The sequence below is a fragment of the Sapajus apella genome, unplaced genomic scaffold, assembly GCF_009761245.1.
Source record: "Sapajus apella isolate SASKATOON/1434 unplaced genomic scaffold, GSC_monkey_1.0 scaffold110, whole genome shotgun sequence".
Lineage (NCBI taxonomy): Eukaryota > Metazoa > Chordata > Mammalia > Primates > Cebidae > Sapajus > Sapajus apella.
Window position 1 is genome coordinate 5,251,967 of NW_022437050.1, and position 21,798 is coordinate 5,273,764.

At 50.4% G+C, this 21,798-nt stretch overlaps 1 protein-coding gene across 2 annotated transcripts in view; it reads right to left on the reverse strand.

Annotated features, from left to right (window-relative positions):
• The window catches only part of RADIL (Rap associating with DIL domain), a 75,115-nt gene that overhangs the window by 24,893 nt on the left and 28,424 nt on the right, over positions 1 to 21,798 (reverse strand). The window contains exons 1-4 of one of the 2 annotated variants that reach the window (XM_032259597.1): positions 8,214 to 8,530; positions 6,782 to 7,029; positions 5,100 to 5,732; positions 1,803 to 1,840 (exon numbers count right to left, since the gene is read on the reverse strand). In XM_032259597.1, coding sequence (XP_032115488.1) covers positions 1,803 to 1,840; positions 5,100 to 5,732; positions 6,782 to 6,844 — 734 coding nt within the window. In that variant the 5' untranslated portion in view covers positions 6,845 to 7,029; positions 8,214 to 8,530. Of the gene's footprint in view, positions 1 to 1,802; positions 1,841 to 5,099; positions 5,733 to 6,781; positions 7,030 to 8,213; positions 8,531 to 21,798 lie in introns of those variants that run through there. The other variant, XM_032259596.1, reaches the window with a different exon arrangement.

The following is a 21,798-nucleotide window of genomic DNA, read 5'->3' on the forward strand; positions in this document are numbered from 1 at the left end:
CCGTGGGGGTCCCAGCCTGGGCCACCTCCTTGCCATGGGTCAGGCTGTCCATTACCCTTCCATGCTGTCTGGAGCCCCCTCCTGTCAGCTGAGAGGTAGAGCCTGGGTCCCCCACACAGACGTAGACCTCAGAGGCTGGGACCCACCCCCAAGGCATGGTGTCTTTATTAGCAGCATGAGAACAGATTAATACAGGCACGGACGGGAATCACACAAAGCTCTGTGTACCACAGCCTGACTTAAGGGGGTGCTGCCAGCCATGCAGCCTGAGCCCCCGAGATGCATCCCCTCTCTCGCTGCCCAGTGTGGCCACCACCACCTTCCACTCTGCCTTCGTCAGTGGAAGGCACAGTCATCTCACATGTGTATCTTAAATAGAATGGATTGGCTGTGAATATCATACGTATGTGTGCATGCATGAGTGCATACGCGCACACACACATTTAATATCACAGACACTGTGCTGGGCACTTTTTCCCATCATTGTCTTGGATTCACCTGCACTGAAAGAGCAGTGACTGAAGGTAATTCCCTGCCACCGCTGAGCCCTCTGCCTGGAGGAGACATGTGGCAGCTTCAGCTCCCGTGCAGACACATTGCCCTCCATGAGCAGGTGGCTCTCTAGGGTCCACACAAGAATGGAGTGTGGGCCCCAGGGGCTGCACATCTATATCAGATATACACAAATGGTTTCCCAAGTGCCCCAGCAGAGTCTAGGGTAGAGATAGTGTTTTCTGTGCAAAGAGAGTGGCGGTGCACAGCCCTGCCTCTAACCCAGGGGCTGCGCCTTTCCCTGAAGGAGCAGGTCAGTTCTAACACAGAATCAGGGAAGAGCAAGGGAGGAGAAGGCTCAAAAGAGGGCCCCATACAGCCATAAAAAGGCATGAGATCATGCCCTCTGCAGGGACATGGTTGGAGCTGGAGGCTATTATGCTTAGCAAACTAACACAGGAACAGAAAACCAAATACCTTCTCACATCTAAGTGGGAGCTAAATGATGAGAACATGTGGACACAGCGAGGGGAACAGCACACACAGGGGCCTTTCAGAGGGTGGAAGCTAGGAGGAGGGAGAGGATCGGGAAATATAACTAATGGATCCTAGGCTTAATACCCGGGTGATGAAATGATCTGTACAACAAACCCCCATGACACAGGTTTACCTATGTAACAAAGCTGCACTTGTGCCCCTGAACTTAAAATAAAAGTGAAAAATAAACAAATCAATACAATTGTAAAGCTTCTCCTAAAAAAAAAAAAAAGAAGGCCAGGTGTAGTGGCTCATGCCTGTAATCCTAACACTTTGGGAGGCCAAGGTGGGCGGATCACTTGAGTTCAGGAGTTGGTGACCAGCCTGGCCAACATGGTGAAGCCCCATCTCTACTAAAAATACAAAAATTAGCCAGGCATGTGGTGGCGGGAAGCATAATCCCAGCTACTCAGAAGGCTGAGGCAGGAGAACCTCTTGAACCTGGAAGGCAGAGATTGCAGTGAGCCCGGATCACGCCACTGCACTCCAGCTGGGCGACACTGTGAGAGTCCCTCTCAAAAACAAAAACAAAAACAAAAACAAAAAAGAGGACTTCACCCATCCAGTCTTAAGGGTGCCCTGAAACAATTTCCCAACTCAGAGCTTCCCAGGGTGGATGACTAAAGAAGCAAAAAAGGCGGCTCAGATGGAAGGACACAGCCCAGAGCTGACCCCAAGGCGTGGGGAGGCCCCCTCGGGACTTGGCTCCACTGGGAAGTGAGGGTCCCCAGGACCTGGGTAAGAAGCGGGTACAATAACCGGGTCATACTCACAGTGGCGCCTGCTTCTCTGCTAGTTCTTTGGTTTTCTCCTACAATTACAAAGCGGGAGAAAAAGCACGTGAGAAAAACAGGCTAACTCGGGGACACGTTCAAATACACATTATACTGTCGACACGAAAAGAAGCCACGCTGTCCCAGGCATCCTGTGTGACGCTGGCTATTTATTCAAGCTGTGCTGGAAAGGACATTTTCCATGTAACTTAGACATCTTCCATCACCGAATATGACCTACGAGTTTCCTACGACAGAATATCTCACAGCTCTCTAGCTTACATAACAACTGGCTGCTTAAAAAACAGTAGAGGCCGGGCACAGTGGCTCACCCCTGTAATCCTAGCACTTTGGGAGGCCAAGTTGGGCAGATCACTTGAGGTCAGGAGTTTGAGACAAGCCTAACCAAATTGGTGAAACCCTGTCTTTACTAAAAATACAAAAATTAGCCGGGCACGGTGGTAGGTGCCTGAAATCCCAGCTACTCAGGAGGCTGAGGCAGGAGAATCACTTGAACTCAGGAAGTGGAGGTTGTGGTGAGCCAAGATCACACCACTGCACTCCAGCTTGGGCAAAAGAGCAACATTCCATCACAAAAAATAGAATAAAATAAAATAGTAGAGACAGGCCAAATATTTTACAAATACCAGAATGAAGATTCTACTAATACTCTCATTGTTAAGCTGAATACAGACATTTGGAAATGCCAGCACAGTAATCGTAAGGAGATGCATACGTGCCTGAATATTTATAGAGAGGTTTAAACTTCTCAACAGGGACTCAGGCTTAGCTAACATTTTCTGTGTTGCTGTCACTGTATATTTTTATTGTTAGAGAAAGGGTTTTGCTGTGTTGCCCAGGCTGGAGTACAGTGGCCAATTATAGCTCACTGCAGCCTCTAACTGTTGGGCTCAAGTGATCCTCACACCTCAGCCTCCCAAGTAGCTGGGACTATGGGTACATGCCACTAGGCCTGGATAATTCAAAACATTTTTTTTGTAGAGACAGGGTCTCACTTTGTTGCCCAGGCTTGTTGCTAACTCCTGACCTCAAATGGTCGTCCTGTCTTCCAAAGTGCTGGAATTATAGGCATGAGCCACCGCACCTGACCCTGTTATCACTTTTAACCAAGAAATTATTCTTGGCCGGGTGCTGTGGTTCACACCTGTAATCTCAGCACTTTGGGAGGCTGAGGCTGGCAGATCACTTGAAGTCAGGAGTTCAAGACCAGCCTGGAAAACATGGTGAAACCCCATCTCTACTAAAAATACAAAAATTAGCCAGGTATGATGGCACGCACCTGTAATCCCAGGTTTACAGATTTAAAGAGGTTGAGTCAGAACAATAGCTTGAACCTGGGAGGCAGAGGTTGTGGTGAGACCAGATCATACCACTGCACTTCAGCCTGGGCAAGAGACTGAGACTCTGTCTCAAAAAAACAAACAAACAATAATTACTCTTGCCTTAGTAGTAAGTTATTACTGGCTAAATGTAACCCTGGCACTGACTGTGTGTAGACTCTAAGCATCTGCCTACATATTCGGTAAGAAATGAGGACAGGGCAATGGCAGGAGGACAGGATAGTTGCTCATTTTCAGGAAACAAACAAGCAAATGACATTCACATGGGATCTGGACGGCACCCTGAGGAGGCTTCGGATTCCTACAGTGGATGCAGGGGGAAAAGGTGGACTGGGGCTCTGTCTGATGTCTGTAGCTCAATCCCTGGACCAGGCAAGTCATATCTGGGAGCATCTGTTTCAGAGCCTATAGAATAGGGGCAGGGTGAGCCCTGCTACACTGCCAGGAGTGGGCCAGTGCACAGCAAGCCCCAAGTGGCTGAGACGCTGGTGGGAACCTGGCTCCCCCAGCAAGTGACTTTACGAACCCCTGGCTTCAGTTTCCCTGGCTGTGATGTAGGATGTGGTATCTACATCATCAGGGTGGTTGTGAGAAAGAAATCAAACAGCATTTGGTTTGCAAGTAAGTGCCTAGCGCAGACAAGACTCGGAAATGACGATGATCGTGTGAAAACCCATGACTTCTGGCCAGCAGGTAACTCTGGGTCACAGTGGCAGTGATGTGGATGCACACTATATGGACGTCACCTGGCTCTGTGCCCACAACTGGAGGGAACATGGGCATGCCGCAATGGCACTCCTACCACATCCCACGCCGGGAACCCAGGGGGTGAGGCACAGAAAGCTGGATCACAACACCCATGAAGCAGAGATGGCTCCCACTGACCTTTGGACAGGGCAGCCTTAGTTGGCTTTTACTTTTTAAAAGCGTCAGACATTTAAAATGTGGATTTCGATATGAGAAACTGATGAGGTTTCCATACAGTCAAGTGGTTTCCCCTTCCAACGCCTGTCGTGGATAAGCATGACCCAGACCAGCGAGGGTCTGAGGGTCTCTAAATGAACCTGAACAACTGCAAGCTATCCTTTGGGTCCCTGGGAGCTGAGTCACTGTGGGGCAAAGCCCCACAGGGAAGCCAGACTGTGTGATGCCTGCTCCAGTGCTCACAGGCCCAGGGGGCAGTCCTGCCCATTGGCAGGGTCATTGGCAATGCCTGGAGCCATTGTGGGTGTGTGTGGGTGTGTGTGTGTGTGTGTGTGTGTGTGTGCGCGCGCGTGCGTGCACATCCACATGTGTGGCAGAGCAGCGGGGGCTGACCAGCCTCTAGGGGTGGAGGCCAGGCCAGCCCCACAGCAAGGAACTCTCCTGCCAGTGTCCACAGGGCCGGGGATAAGAGACGCTGCCCTGCAGGAAAGTTTGTCAGAGCACAAAAGCCAACCAGCCCTGCACCTCCAAGGGTGGGGGTTGGCTCCAGTGGGCATGTGCTCGACCAGCCCCTGGCAGCAAGTTTCGGGCACCAGCACAGACGGGGGCTTCTGGGGTGCTTGGGCAGGGGCCTGTGAGAGCTACCAGCGTCACCTCAGCCTCGCAGTGCCCAGGCTCAGGGGCACCTCGCTCTTGGCACATGACAGTGCTGGGCCCAGTGGGACCCCAGGGAGGGTACAAGCCCAGAGCTCAGGAGGTGACCTTGGACCCCACACCAGCCCCATCCTCAGGGGCAAAGTGCTGCAGCTGACGCTTTGGGCTCTAGGGAGGCTCCTGGTGGGCTAAGGGGCTGGGAGGCAGCAACGGGCAGGGAAGGGCCTCCCTGAGCTCAGCAGCACAGCACCATGGGGGTCAGACAGAGGTGCTCCTGCCTCCCTGCCATGGCCAGCTCCGGGCCCTCCTTTCCCCCAGCCTGGCACAGGACACAGACCACCCACCCCAGCACACTGACCCAGACGGTCTCGCGGATGAGCCTGGCTATCTTGAGCAGGAGCTGCCCAAACGTGCCCGGCTCAAAGTGGGTGGCTGAGTGCTGGATGCAGAGGCACAGGAGGAAGGCGGGGGTCAGCTTGTGGTCGTCGCCCCCTGGCTCTATGAGCGTCATGATCCTCTGCAGCAGCGTGTCCTCCAGATGGGGCTCGAACTCCAGGAGCAGCTGCTGGCGCCTGGGCAGAGTGGCCTGCGTGGGGGAGGCGGCTCCCCGGGCCCCTAGCGCAGCTCCACACAGCCGGCAGCTCTGCGGCACAGCCCGGAGGCGCGCCAAGGCGTGGGCAGGCAGGGGCTGGGCCTGCGCAGGGTCCTTGAACAGCAGCAGGTAGTAGAGCCCCAGGGAGAGCAGGTCCCCGTGGTGCAGCACCACAGTCCGGCGCCCCACCTCAGAGAAGTTGACGGAGATGGGCGCCCCAGGGATGGGCTCCAGGACCAGCCTCCCACCTGCCTGGCCGCTGTCCGGGAGTGGGTGGCGGCGGATGGTGCAGTGCAGGGGCAGGATGTCGGGGGCCGAGAGGATGATGCTGGGCTTGCTGGAGGGGGTCCGCTGGCCCACCGTGTGCCGGTCCCGATTGAGCACATACACCAGGCTGTCCTGAAACAGAGACTCCACTCAGGGCAGGTGAAACGCCAGCGGCAGACGCGAAAGGCCGCCTGTCTCATCACTGGTTGCTGAAGCCGCGTGGTTGGGACGCTGTCCCCCGGGCTCTCCATGTCCCTGGCCATCCCCACATTAGAGCCCTGGCAGCTCTCAGGAACCCGTCCCTCGATGTCCAGGCCCATCCCAGGGAAGGTGGTTTCCCAGAGGAACGCCGGAGGCACACGAGACACCCAGCTTTGAGACAGCGAGAGGCCAGGTCACAGCTGGCTGGGAAACAGGCACTGCTGCTACAGACTGGGCCAAGCACTACCCAGCTTCCTCTGGGTCATCACCAAAACTTTGTGGGAGCACTGCCCCGATGGAAGAGGCCACCTGAGACCGGGGCACAGGAGCCCAAAGGCCATAAAGTACTCATGGAAACAAGCAGCAAAGGAGCTGGCTGCACAGGAGGGGAGGGGGTGGGGCAAGCAGGGGCGGGGAGAACAGCTGCCGGGCAGAGCACGTGTCAGGCAAGGTGAGGCAAGGCAGCCGTGCTCCTGGCATTTGCTCAGGCGACTGCCCGTCTGCTCTGATGGAAGTGGTGTGAAGCAGCTCTGGGCAGGTGGGGGTGGGTGGGGCCTTTTCCCAGTGCCGCCTCAGAGAACAGGGTCACCAAGTGGTAACTTGGCACCCACTCGCCTGCAGCGGGAAGCAGACTGGCCCTGGCCACCTGCCCATGCCCTTCCCCGGAGCCAGGCAGGAGATACAGCCCAGAAAGGTGTGAGGAGCTCTCCCTGAAGGTGCCTGGTGTTGAAGGCACCCACTTTGGGACTGGGGAAGTAAGGGGCCCCTGCTACTGCCTGCCATGGCCTGGACAGGGAAAATGTGGAGGACCCCACATACACCCCCACCACCCCATTCCACAGCCTTGGCACAGCCAGAGGGGCTGCAGCCACAGAGCTCGTGGCTGACTGGGCTAAAGGCAGGAGGAGGCCTTGACTTCTGAGTCCTGTGTGCTGCCCCTGCAGCAGCACCGGGCAGTGGGTGCCAGGAGGGAGGCTCACATGCTGCTGGCTGTAGCCCTGCAGAAGGAGCAGGTGTGGGGACTGGTACAGCGAGTACCGCATGGTGTCCGGGCCAGGCTCCTCCGGACCGTGGGCAGTGGCAGGCAGGGCGGTTGCTGGGCTCAGGCTGGTCTCGCTGACCGTGCGGCGCAGCAGGGGTGGAGGGGAGCTCTGGGCATCCCCCAGGGCCAGGGCTGGGGTTCCCTTCGCACGGCTCCGCTGCAGCCTCCGGGCCTGGGCATTTATCCCTGGAACAGAAGCAGTGCAGGGTGAACAGTTAGATGTCTAATAGTTCCAGGGCTGGGCACGGTGGCTCACACCTGTAATCCCAGCACTTTGGGAAGACGAGGCGGGTGGGTCACCTGAGGTTAGGAGTTCGAGACCAGCCTAGCCAACAACCCCATCTCTACTAAAAATACGAAAATACGTGGTGGGCGCCTGTAATCCCAGCTACTCAGGAGGCTGAGGCACAAGAATTGCTTGAACCCAGAAGGTGGAGGTTGCAGTGAGCCTAGATCGTGCCATTGTACTCCAGCCTGAATGACAAGAGTGAAACTCCATCCTCCTAAAAAAGTCTAATAGCACCCATGTTCCAGGTCCTTCTGAGTTCAAACCCCACTAAGCCACGTCTCCTAATGCCTGTCACTGTTCTGTCAAAGCAGGTCTGGCAGAGGCTCAAGGATTCTGCCCTCTAGCCACATCCCTCAAAAAACTGGGCAGTGCTTTGGCACCATTGTGGCAGGATAGTCTCAGAGCCAGCAGCCTGTCTGTCAGACCCTCAGGCTGAGGGGACCACGCCTACCCTGTAGCAGCCCAGGGTCGCACCACAGCCTGCCCGACCAGCCGGCACCACGGCCTACAGGGCCTCAAACCACAAATGCTTTCCCACGGCAGCATCGGCCTCTGCAGGGTCACCACACCACCTCCAGAGCCCTGCCCCATCCATCTGTGCACCAGGTGAAACTCCCCTGGAGGGTGCTCTGATGAGATGAGATGGAATGGTCATCATCCTGCCCCCCCTTTACAAGGAGGGGGTGCCACTGTGCCACGTCACCCCAGCCCACAGGACTGCCGATGGCCTGCTTCTGCGACAGCATGGCTGCCTCCTTCCCAAGCCTGTCTCTGACATCCTCAAGTGAAAGCAGGCACACACACACACACACACACACACACGCATACACATGTCCACAAATACACATGCACCCACACACAAAAAGACACACGCACACACACATGCACACACACACGTGCACCACACACCAAAACACACATGCACACACATTAACACATACATGTGCACACACACATGCACACACAGCTCAGAAATAACACACACCCTTAGAAGACTTTTAAAATCTCATAAATACAGACACACTCTCTAAATGTGTGCTCTGGGAAAGCCAGCCGGCTGCGATAGATGAAAACCGCTCACCAGTCCCCAGCTGACCTGGCGCTGTCTTTTCTGAGCTCTCTGCTGAGTTTCCTGTATGCAGTCCTTCAGGTTAAGATCCGTCCCCATCTGTGGCAGCCTCTCCTCCAGGCATTCCCAATAAAACCAAACAAAAGCCGGATGGAGGGAGGTGGCAGCTGGCCGATGACGCCCCTTACCAGCGCTGGCGGCCCCGCGGTCCTTCCCAAGGCAGCCAGCAGCCTGTGCATCCGCAGCCCGCGGGGGGCCGGGGCGCGAGGGAGCCTGCCCAGCCGCAGTGCGAGGCTGCTGGGCTTGGCTACTCGCCGCCGTGCTCCTGCCCCTGTGCTCCTGCCGGCCACAGAGCCCGGCCCAGCCTGGCGGGCAGCAGGTGCCCAGCAGGTGGGGCCTGGTTCCCCGACCCCATCCCACCCGCCACTCCGACAAGCTTTGCCAGCCCCACAGCTCAGTCTCACTGCACAACTGTGGGGCCAGATCTGAAAAAAGAACACAAACAGTGCCAAATTATGCTCCAGCCCCCAAGTTTCTCCCAAATCTGGGGGTGGGTTGCAGGAGATGACCTCAGGGTGACCTTCTAGAAGTCCCAGGGCCATGCAGCAGGGAGGGCTTCTCCTCCTAGATTCCCAGGGGCTCCCAGAGGGCCTGACCACAACTGTGGCATGGGATGTCCCAGGCCTGCGTCCCTGGGACTGCAGCCCCAGGCAAGTGGCTTACAGCTAAGTGCACCCTGCTCCTCCACGCAAGGCCCCACAGCCTCCTCAGGCCCAGGGCTGCGCTCTCTGCAGAACCAACGCTGACACTCAGGGGCCACTCCCAGGATCTCCTTCCTTGTGCTGGGCAGGCCTGCACAAGTGCAGAAGCGCCAGCCTGCCAGCCTTCAACGAGAAGCCAGAGGTGAGGCCTCTCCTCTAGGCAGCAGTGCTGTCCCTGCACCCAAGGCCACAAGCACAACACAGCCTCCCTCTGAGTGCAGGGGAGGGGGTGAGGCAGCAACAGCATCCACTGCCGACACTGGCACGGCTGTGGGCATGGCCAGTGTGGACAGCAACTGACCATAGCACTCTGTTCCTCAGTCCCCTGCCATGAGACAGCCGGCAGGACCCGTGCACACTTGCACATGCGCATTCAGCACCGCCTGAATTAGCAAAGCCCGGAACCCACCCAGTCGGCCCCTGCCGGGAGCCACCATGCACAGGAGGACAACTCTGCAGAGAGAAGCTTGCAGCCAGCCATGCACATGACCACAGGGTGAAAGAGCAAACTGCAGGTTAACACATGACATAACTCATTGGCTCAGTTTTCTTAAAAGCACCTAAAACGCCATCTTACCTCACTTCTGGATTCTACATATATGCACGCAAAGCTATTTTTTACCCCAAAGTCATTCAGGAGCAGGTTGCTTAACTTCCATGTAATTACACAGTTTTGAGCAATCTTCTTAGTACTGATTTCTATTTTTATTGGGCTGGGGTTGGAGAGTGTGGTTGGCATAACCACATTCTGGTTAGTTTTTTTGAATTTGTTGAGAATTCAAACAAATGTGTTTTATGATCAAATGTGTGGTCAATGTAGAGCTTTTTTTTTTTTTTTTGAGATGGAGTCTCACTCTGTCGCCCCAGGCTGGAGTGCAGTGCGCAGTCTCAGCTTACTGCAACCTCCACCTCCCAGATTCAAGCGATTTTCCTGCCTCAACCTCCTGAGTAGCTGGGATTACAGGCACCTGCCACCAAGCCTGGCTAATTTTTGTATTTTTAAAGAGATGGGGTTTCATCATGTTGGTCAGTCTGGTCTCAAACTCCTGACCTTGTGATCAACCCTCCACCTGCCTCGGCCTCACAAAGTGCTGGGATTACAGGTGTGAACCACCAAGACTGGCCCGATGTAGAGCTATTTTTTGAAACAGCAATGCACACACACAGTGAATTCACCACATGGAGGCTGTCCTCAACAGGTGCGGGGGGAAGTCTAGGGGTAGTGGAAGAAATGAATTTAATTTCATAGGATTTAATATACCGTCCAGCACATAACAGAATATATGTTATATATAATTTATAAAACATATTATCATAACTTTATATCATATTTTACTTATTTTATTTCTTTTAAACTCCAAACAAATATGATAAAAATCTTTACCTGTAAAATCTGGGAGGTAAAAACCCAGGTGTCAGGTAAATAACTGATTATACTTTACTTAAATTTTAAAACTTTTGTTTGTTTTAGACGGAATCTCACTCTGTCACCCAGGCTAGAGTAGCAGTAGCAAGATCTCAGCTCACTGGAACCTCTGCCTCCTAGGTTCAAGCAATTTTCCTGCCTCAGCATCCCAAGTAACTGGGATTACAGGTGTGCGTCATCACACAAGGCTAATTTTTGAATCTTTAGTACAGATGGGGTTTTACCATCTTGCCAGGCTGGTCTCAAACTCCTGACCTCAAGTGATCCACCCACCTTGGCCTCCCAAAGTGCTGGCATTACAGGTGTGAGCCACCGGACCCAGCCTAAAAACTTTTGTTAGAGTAAAAATCACAGAAGTTTGAAAGGCCTCTTGCTCACGTGTGGCTTTGTGACTTGGGCCTGTCCCAAAATGAGGTTGCAGGAGATGCAACTCTAGCACTTGCGTTCCCAGGGAGTCAGCGGTCAGGCTTGTTGGGGGTCTACGTGGCCTCCCAAGTTCTCATAGAGAGCTGCAGTCGTGCCCTATTTGCGCCTGACCTGATACAGCTTTGTTGTCACCCAAGGTCTCAGTGCTGCCCAGACCCAGGATGGATCTGCCTAATCTGGGACAGAAACTACCCCACTTGGCCTTTGGGTGGAAGGTGACAGAGAGCATCACTGGCAACACTGACCCCAGACACCTTCAGAAGCATCACATGGCGCCGTGACTAGACACAGATCGTGGTGTTTTCAAGGCTCTCAGACTGACAGCACACTGCTAAGGAAGGGGAGGCCAAGGCATTTGCAATTGCAGGGACTGCCTGGTTTGGGGGTCTTTTCTTTTTTTTTTTTCGAGAGGGAGTTTCACTCCTGTTGCTTAGGCTGGAGTGCAATGGTGTGATCTCAGCTCACTGCAACCCCCGCCTCCCAGGTTCAAGCAATTCTCCTGCCTCAGCCTCCCAAGTAGCTGGGATTATAGGCATGTGCCACCACAACCAGGTAATTTTGTATTTTTAGTAGAGACAGGGTTTCTCCGTTGTTGTTGGCCAGGCTGGTCTCAAACTCCTGACCTCAGGTGATCTGCCCACATAGGCCTCCCAATGTACTGGGATTACAGACGAGAGCCAGCGCGCCCAGTGGTTTGGGGTCTTATACAGGCATGACCTTTCCCGAGAACAAGGTCACTCCAGAGGCCCCCATGCAAGCAATGGAAGATTCCACCAACATGCGATCAGTTCAGTGAGAAATACATCATCAAGAAACCACTATTTCAAAACAAATGAATTCTAATCAAGCAAAATGGCAGGACGGTCGCAGCCTTTTCTAACTGTCATTTTAGATGGAAAGTTATGCTTCTTAAATAAAGCTCTAGACCCTGGTATGGGTGAAGAGGTTGGAAGACAGAATATACCCGTGTCCTTTGTTGTTTGCCCCATGTGAGGGACGAGACGGGCCACCTGGTTTTAGCCAAGGTCAGCTGTGGCCCGAGCTCCCTCGTCTTCTTCATGCCTTGGCATGACAAAGTTCACTGGGATCAGAGGTGTTACAGAGGTTTGAGAGATGCCCAGGAATCTGTACTGGTAAATGCCATCTGGAAGTTTCTAGAACACAGCAGCCAGGTAGAGGAGCCACTGCCAGAGCATTCCCCCTCCCCCAAAGCCCTCTCCACAGCGATTCCTTCCAGGGGAGAAGGGGACAGCCACAAGCGTGGAGAGAGCTTGCTGGGGACCTCCAGTTGGTGTTGATTTCAATCCTTCTTGGGATAAGTGTCTGTCAGTTCCTGCAGAGGAGGTTGATGGGTACGGGTGATGCCTGCTGCCCCTTGTTGATCCGCTCAGGAATGAGGGAGGGTCTGGGTAACTAGGACCTTGGTGGGCAGCCCTGCTTCACCCCCAGCAACCCGCAGGGAACTGCCTGGCTCTAAACATCTGCTAATACATGGAGTCCCAGCCTCAAAAGCAAAATGTATACTTCTTGACATTCTAACACAAAGCCGGGCACAATGGCTCAGGCCTCTAATCCCAGCACTTTGGTAGGCCAAGGCAGAAGGAGGGCTTGAGTTCAAGCCCAGTCTGAGCAACATAGCAAAGACTCCATCTCTACAAAACATGTAAAAATTAGCTGGGCATGGTGGCACGTTCCCGCAGTCCCAGCTACTCAGGAGACTGAAATGGTAGAATCACCTGAGTCCAGGAGGTTGAGGCTGCAGTGAGCTATGATTGTGCCACTGCAGTCCAGCCTGGGTAACAGAGCAAGATCCTATCTCAAAAAAAAAAAAAAAAAAAAAAAACAAGGCCAGAGCCTGGAATAGCACTGCACACTTCCTAAGGGATCATGATTCACAGACAGGCCCAGCTTTGCCATGAAATGTTTGCCTTTGACACTGGAATGCCTTTGACACCCCAGTAGAAGGTGCAGGGCGCCACTGCGATGGGAAGATGGAATGGGACAGTCGTCCTGACTTCCTCTCCTCTCACAGCAGAGGCCTTAAGGAAAGGAGTGCTGCGCTCAGTGTCCCTGAAGCCCTGTTAGCAGCTTTCCTCCCCTGCCTGAGCAGAACCGAGCTGGTGAGCACAGCCTCATCTCCCAGGTCGGTACTCACAGCTGGAGGAAGTGGCGAGGGGGCAGCACCCAGCCACGGCCACTCGGCTCTTGTCTAGGCCACCCCCCTCCTCTCCTCTAGAAGGCAGTGCGTAGTGACCCGCTGCTGAAAGAGAAGGCAGGGCTCTGCGTGCTGGGGGTGCACAGGGAAACTGGACAGCAGCTGGAGACCATCACCAGCTCTCACAGGCTCTGAACAGCCCTGGAAAGAAAAACACAGGCTTTTCCTGAACGTCACTCAGTTCCTCTATAAACTCAGCCGGCAGCTTTCACCTCCCGATCCTGTTTTCTCTTCCCTCCCTGGCTCCGACAGTTTGGAATAATGATATACACAACTTGGAACCGTTTCTGTCGCTCATCCCCACTCCTGGGCCTCAGAGATGAGGTGCCTATGACTGGAGACAGAGGAAGCAATGAAACGTGCCTGTGCTGGGGAACTTTACCGCTATGGGGGAACAGGAGACCATTGTACTTATTTGCTATGTTGCCTAGACTGGAGTGCAGTGTGGATTCACAGGCGTGGTCACCATAACACCCTGCAGCCTTGAACTTCTGGCCGCAGAATAGCTGAGACTACAGGTGCGCACCCCCATGCTCGGCAAAAGACGTTTTTTTTTTTTTTTTTTTTTTTTTTTTTGAGATGGAGTCTTGTTCTATCGCCCAGGCTGGAGTGCAATGGTGCCATCTCGGTTCACTGCAGCCTCTGCCTCACGGGTTCAAGCAATTTTTGTGCCTCAGCCTCCCAAGTAGCTGGGATTACAGGCGCCCACCACTACGCCTGGCTAATTTTTTGTATTTTTAGTAGAGACCAGGTTTTGCCATGTTGGCCAGGCTGGTTTCGAACTCCTGACCTCAAGTGATCTGTCCGCCTTGGCCTCCCAAAGTGCTGATTACAGGTGTGAGCCACTGCACCTGGCCAGGAGATGATTTTAAAGTGGCCCCTAGTCACAGCTGGGGATGTGTTGCTAAAAAAACTGCAGTTACTGCTGCAAAACACAGAGGTCTGATGGGCCTGAAATGAGTCTTCTTTTAGCTGAAACACACTCTTCTAAGCTAGTAAAGGACACGGAGCCATAAGACCATCAAGCAGTCCTTGAAGGAAAATCATTTCAAATGTACAAAAAAGAACTACTTAGGCATAATTTGGTAAGCACATCTCTACACCACAGCCAGCTTGATTCTGGGCATTTTCCATCTAATTCCATTTTATTCTCATTACAGAAACCCTACAAAGGCTGGGCATGGCTCACGCCTCTAATCCCAGCTGTTGGGGGGGCCAAGGCAGGTGGATCACCTGAGGCCAGGAGTTCGAGATCAGCCTGGACAACATGGTGAAACCCCATCTCTACTAAAAATACAAAAATTAGCCAGGGATGGTGGCATGCGCCTGTAATCCCAGCCACTTGGGAGGCTGAGACAGGAGAACTGCATGAACTCAGGAGGTGGAGGTTACAGTGAGCCAAGATCACGCCACTGCACTGTAGGCTGAGTGACAGAGTGAGACACTATCTCAAAAAAAAAAAAAAAAAAAAAAAAAAAGCCCTGCAAAGGAACTGTGGCTAGACAGGAACATATTAGCCTCACTTTTTGGAACCAATTCTACCATTAGGGAAACAATTCTAAGGAGAATGTATATGTAACCTCCTCTCTGCCATCAGGAACAAGGTGAGGATTCCTGCTGTAACCACTTCTATTCAGCATTGAACTAGGTCCTTGCCAGTACAACAGGCAAGAAAAAATAGAGGAAAGATACAGGATTGAAAAGAAAGAAGTTCAATTATCATTATTTTGCAGATGATATGATTGTGCATGTAGGAAATGCAAAAGAATCTATGGAAAAAATATTACAATTAACAAGTGAATTCAGCAAGGTGACTAGATGTGGTGAATAAGCAAAATTCAGGCTGTTGTGTTTTGTTTTTGAGAAGGGTCTTGCTCTGTCACCCAGACTGGAGTGCAGTGGTGCGATCACAGCTCACTGCAGCCCCCCACCTACTGGGCTCAAGCAACCTTCTGCCTCAGCCTCCCAAGTAGTTGGGACTACATGTGCAGACCACCACACCCAGCTCATTTTGTATTTTTTGTAGAGACAGGCTCTCACTATTTTGCCCAGGCTGGTCTAAAACACCTGTGCCTAAGGCAATCCTCCCACCTCAGTCTTCCAAAGTGCTGGGATTATGGGTATAAACCACTGCACCTGGCCAGTAATATTTTTAAAGATTAGAAGCAAATCATGTCGGATTCATGACCGAGGAGTCAACCACATGTGGCCCCTGCATGCTAGGATCGAGGAAAGTGACCAAATTAAGAAGCGAGGGATGTTAGAATTTCATCTGCATAGGAAAAGAAAGAAAGAAAAAGAGAGAGAGAAAGAGACAGAGAGAGAGAGAGAGAGAGAGAGAGAGAGAGGAGAGAAAGAGAAAAAGAAAAAAGAAAGAAAGAAAGAGAGAGAGAGAGAGAAGGAAGGAAGGGAAGGGAAGGGAGGGGAAGGGGAGGGGAGGGGAGGGGAGGAAGGAGGGGAGGAAGGAGGGAAGGAGGAAAGAAAGGAGGGAAGGAGGGAGGGAGGGAAGGAGGGAGGAAGGAAGGAAGGAAGGGAGGGAGGGAGGGAGGGAGAAAGAAGTGAGGGGTGTCCTGTATATGACAATTATATATTTGCAGAATACTTCAAAACCCTAACCTGGCCAGGTGCAGTGGCTCTTGCCTGTAATCCCAGCACTTTGGGAGGCCAAGGCGGCCAGATCACAAGGTCAGAAGTTTGAGGCCAGCCTGACCAACATGGTGAATACAAAAATACAAAAAATAGCCAGGTGTGGTGGCAGGTGCCTGTAATCCCAGCTACTCAGGCTGAAGCAGGAGAATTGCTTGAACCCAGGAGGCAAAAGTTTCAGTGAGCCAAGATCATGCCACTGCACTCCAGCCTGGGCAAGACAGCAAGACTCCATCTTGTGGGGGAAAAAAACCCTAAAGAAAGCGAATGTAGGCTCGTCATGGTGGTTCACGCCTGTAATTTCAGCACTTTGGGAGGGTGGGGTGGGAGGATCACTGGAGGCCAGGAGTTTGAGAGTAGACTAGGCAACACAGAAAGACCCTGAATCCACAAAAGTACAAAGATTAGCCAGATGTGTGGGACACACCTTAGTCCCAGCTACTCAGGAGGTGGAGGCAGGAGGATCACCTGAACCCAGGAGACCGAGGCTGCAGTGAGATATGATTGTGCCACTGGATGACAGAGCAAGACCTCCTCTGTAATAAAGAAAGAAAACGAAGGCATATTCTGAGAAAACGCCAGAACCCTATCTCTAATCAATCAATAAATGAAGTAAAGGAATGCATACACTAAGAAAACACCAGAATAACAAGCACCAAAACATTCAAGATGATTCTCTCCAGGAGGTGACCTGACAGCTGATTTCTACTCCATTCTTTACACTCTCACTTAGTTTCCAAATTTTCAGCAATCGAGAGGTTCCATTTTTTTGGAGGGGGGAGAAATTATTTTTTTACATACTACAGAGTATTATTTCCATGATGAAACTTGGACCACCTCATACTAATTAGAGTCTTAGCGAACAACAATCGCCCTCTCTGAGAAGCAACTGAAAACCTAATTAAGATAATGGGTAACTGAGGAGATAAAATGCTTAAGCCATTTGTTAGGCAGACACAGATGGAAATGGAGCTCTCCGGGGACTGTGCTGAGGAAAGAGCAGTGTTGCATAACCGAGAACTTTCTCCAGCCAAAACCAAGGGCGGTAGCCAGTGACCCTGGGAAGCCTGTGAGCCCTTTCTTTTCTTTCTTTCTTTTCTTTCTGTCTCCACCCCCCCCCCCCCTCTCTCACTCTCTCTCTCCTCTCTCTCTCTCTTTCTTTTGAAGGAGTCTCACTCTGTCACCTAGGCTGGAATGCAGTGGTGTGATCTTGGCTCACTACAACCTCTGCCTCCCGGTTCAAGCGATTCTCCTGCCTCAGCCTCCTGGGTAGCTGGGGCTATAAGCACGCACTACCATGCCTGGCTACTTTTTGTATTTTTAGTAGAGATGGGGTTTCATCTTGTTGGTCAGGATGGTCTAGATCTCTTGACCTCGTGATCCACCCACCAAAGCCTCCCAAAGGGCTAGGATTACAGGCATGAGCCACCACGCCCAGCCAAGTCCTTTCTTAGAGAGGGTCATGGTGACCAGCGAAGCACGCCCCGGCTCACCACATCCAGCACGGCGCTAGGCATGCCACCGACACCAACAGCCCTATGGAGGGTGCTGTTTCATCTCAGGCACCACTAGGTATTTGTCTCCCGGGAGACGGGTGGGAGAACTGGCTCTTTTTTTCCAGAGATATAATCTTCTATTGTTAAGTATCTTGAGTCTTAACTTTGGTGGGGAGTCTTCCCTTCCCACCTAGAAAATGATTCAAACTCCCTTCCCTCCCTTGCATCTGTCTTTTTTTTTGAGATGGAGTCTCACTCCTGTTGCCCAGGCCGGAGTGCAGTAGTGTAATCTTGGCTCACTGCAATCTCTGCCTCATAGGTTCATGCAATTCTCCTGCCTCAGCCTCCCAAGTAGCTGGGATTACAGGTGTGTGCCACCATGCCTGGCTAATTTTTGTATTTTTAGTAGAGATGGGGTTTCACCATGTTGGTCAGGCTAGTCTCAAACTCCTGACTTCAGGTGATCCACCTGCCTCAGCCTCCCAAAGTGCTGGGATTACAGGTGTGAGTTACCATGCCTGGCCACAACCACATATTTTAATGGGCAAGGATTCGAATGAACATCTCTTCAAAGAAGAAATACACATGGCCAATAGGTAAACTAAAATACAATACAAAATGCTCAACATCAGTCATTGGGGAAATGCAGATGTGAACCACAGTAAGACACCACTTGACATCCACTGCCATGGTTATAATAAAAAAGGAAAACAAGCCAGGCGCGATGGCTCACATCTGTAATCCCAACACTTTGGGAGGCCGAGGTGGGCGGATCATTTGAGATCAGGAGTTTGAGACTAGCCTGTTCAAGATGGTAAAACCTCGTCTCTACTAAAGATACAAAAACTAGCTGGGTGTGGTGGTGCATGCCTGTAATCCCAGCTGCTCGGGAGGCTGAGGCAAGAGAATCGCTTGAACCAGGGAGGCAGAGGTTGCAGTGAGCTGAGATCACACCAATGCACTGCAACTGGGTAACAGGGCAAGACTCCATCTCACCAAACAACAACAAAAAGGGTAAACAATATCAAGAGTGTAGAAAGACTGGACCCCTCATACAGGATTGGTGGAAAGTCAAGTGCTGTAGCCACTGTGTAGAACAGCTTGTCGATGCGTTAAAATGTTACACAGGAGGCCAGGCACGCTGGCTCATGCCTGTAATCCCGGCACTTTGGGAGGCTGAGATGGGTGGATCAAGAGGTCAAGAGATCGAGACCATCCTGGCCAACATGGTAAAACCCCGTTTCTACTAAAAATCCAAAAATTAGCTAGGCGTGGTGGCACACACCTGTAATCCCAGCTACTCAGGAGGCTCAGGCAGGAGAATTGCTTGAGCCCGGGAAGCAGAGGTTGCAGTGAGCCAAGATCACGCCATTACTCTCCAGCCGGGTAACAGAGCAGTACTCTGTCTCAAAAAAAAAAAAAAAAAAAAAGAAAAAGAAAAAAATATTAAACATGAATTTGCCTGTGACTCATCAGTTCCACATGGCCAATAAGAGAAGTAAAAAAATGCATGTCCACTCAAATGCTTATACACAAATGTTCAGAGCAGCGCTATTCAGAATAGTCAACAAGCGGAAATAATCCAAAATCCAAATGTCCATCACATGCTGAATGGATGAACTAAATATATCTATATGATAGGCTACTATTTAGCAATGACAAAGAACAACATACTGATACCTTTTACAACATGGATGAACCTCAAAAATACTACGCTAAGTGAAAAAAGCTAGATGCAAAAAACATAAGTATGATTCTATTTATATGAAATAGCTGGAAAAAGTCAATGTATAGAGCCAGAAAACTGATTAGGGGCTGCCTGGGTCTGGGGTGGGACCAGCTGACTGCTAACAGACATAAAAGATCTTTTGGTGATGAACATGTGCCAACTGGCACAGTGGCTCTTGCCTGTAATCCCAGCACTTAAGGAGGCCAAGGCAGGCAGCCTCCTTGAGCTCAGGAGTTCAAGGCCAGCCTGGGTAATATGGCAATATCCTGTCTCTACCAAAAATACAAAAATTAGTCAGGTATGGTGGCACACATCTGTAGTCCCAGCTATCAGGAGGCTGAATTGGGAGGACGGCTTGATCCTGGGAGGTGGCAGAGGTTGCAGTGAGCTGAGATCACACCATGGCACTCCAGCCTGGGTGACAGAGTGAGACCCCTTCTAAAAAAAAAAAAAAAAAAAAAAAAAGATGCTAAGACTGGACTGTGATGATGATCATACAACTTTGTAAATTTACTAAAAATTCATTCAACTCTATACTAAAAACAGGTAAATGTTATGGTATAAAATATCTCATAAGAAAAGATTTTTTTAAACCAGCAAATACATTTTTTTATGTCATAAGCCCCCAGTCCAAACAGAAGCAAAGAAGATGGCTCCAAGAAGCTGAAATTGATAAGATATCGAATATACCTGAACATCTTGAAAAGAGGTAAGACAATTAGCAGAGTGTTCAGGGAATGCTGAAATAATGAAAAGTACGGAGAAAAAGAATGGACAAGCAAGAATGACAATAATTAACTACAAAACAAACTAAAGGTTGGACAGGAAGGAGAAACAATCTTTATATAGATAATCTTCAGTTATAAAAAGCTATACGTGATCTTAAAATGTAAATCCTGACTACTAATCTAAAAAAAAAAAAAGTTATATTGAGAAGATCGGGCAATAGGAATTGGAAATTTGGAGAGAGCGGTGGTGAAAAGACCTATGTTCTCATTTTCCACTGAAGGAAGTCACTAGAAAATGTCTGAAATGTGACCAGGTATGGTGGCTCATGCCTGTAATCCCAGCACTTTGGGAGCCTGAGGTGGGCGGATCACCTGCACTCGGGAATTCAAGATCAACATGGAGAAACCCCATCTCTACTAAAAATACAAAATTAGCTGGCCATGGTGATGGGGGCCTGTAATCCCAGCTACTTCGGAGGCTGAGGCAGGAAAATCACTTGAACCTGGGAAGTGGAAGTTGCAGTGAGCCGAGATCACACCATTGCACTCTAACCTGGGCAACGAGAGAGAAACGCCATCTCAAAAAAAAAACAGAAAAAAGAAAATGTCTGAAATTTAAAAAAAATCAAGATATAGTAGGATACATTTGTTATTTAAAGACAGGGAATTAAATGCCAAAAAGAAACAGTTCACAGTTGAAAGTGGTTGTAGGGAGTTCCAAACTGGGACAAAGGAACGGCTATGACAGAGAACGGCTGTTTTGCTTTTAATTAGTAATAAGAAAGTATGGCTTTCACTGTGCATATATGTATAACTTTGATTATAATAAAGAAAAAATTTTAAGTGCACATATTTTCAGTCTACTGGAAGAATGAATGAATGAATAAATGAATAAATGTTCATAGGATCAACTGCATCAATTCCTAAACACACGCATTTATATTCTAGCATCTCTGGAACTACAAGGCATCCTGTATCCTGTGGAATGTCAACCAGGCTGCAGCTGTGAGGAGAACTTGGTTGGTGTTGCCTGGGGCAAGATTCTGCAACATTTCAATTAATTCAGGACCATCCAAAGAATGAACATACCTTCCAGCTGTTATCTGCGACAAACCTGCAGACTGAATATGCAAGTGGCTTGGAAGAAAGTGCTAGAGACAGCAGGGGATGCCACATCACCAATCCTCTCCAGGAAAAAGAAAATGATACTGTGTGGAGAATGTGAATGGGGACAGCTCTGATTCGAAAAGATTAGACTCTGAATTCATTTCACTCCTACATACCTTTCTGTGTATGCACAAAATGAATACAGATCAAAATCTGTGTTTAGATAAATCTTTAGATATGACATAGCTTAAGTACAAAAATTAAAATTCTAGATAATAAGAAAGTATTATGTCGTAGTTTAAATGTAGTTATTTTTTTGTTGGTAAACACTGGTGATGTGGCCACTGATAACATCTTTTCTTTAGTAAAGAAATGTATGTTGCAAAATTGTTCCTAACAATCCCCAAATACTGTGTTTCATCTACACCAAGGAATATTCCATAACCATTAAGATGAATGAATTGGAGCTATGACACATGATGTAATTTCCAGAGAGGATATGGTATGAAAAATACAGAAAAGCATATGATCCCCATTTTTTTCTTTTCATTTTTTTTCTTCATTCCTTTTACCCACACTACACAGATGATCCCATTAAAAAAAAAACAAATAAACAAAAAAAACTTGGCTGGGCTTGGTGGCTCACTCCTGTAATCCCAGCAGCACTTTGGGAGGCCGAGGTGGGTGGATCATGAGGTCAGGAGATGGAGACCATCCTGGCCAACATGGTAAAACCCTGTCTCTACCAAAACACAAAAAAATTAGCTGGGTGTGGTGGTGCACGCCTGTAGTCCCAGCTACTCGGGAGGCTGAGGCAGGGGAATTGCTGGAATCACGAGGTCAAGAGATCGAGACCATCCTAGCCAACATGGTGAAACCCCATCTCCACTAAAAAATACAAAAATTAGCTGGGCATAGTGGCACATGCCTGTAGTCCCAGCTATTCAGTAGGCTGAGGCAGGAGAATTGCTTGAACCTGGGAAGCAGAGGTTGCAGTGAGCTGAGATTACACCACTGCACTCCAGCCTGGCAACAGAGCGAGACTCCATTAAAAAAAAAAAAA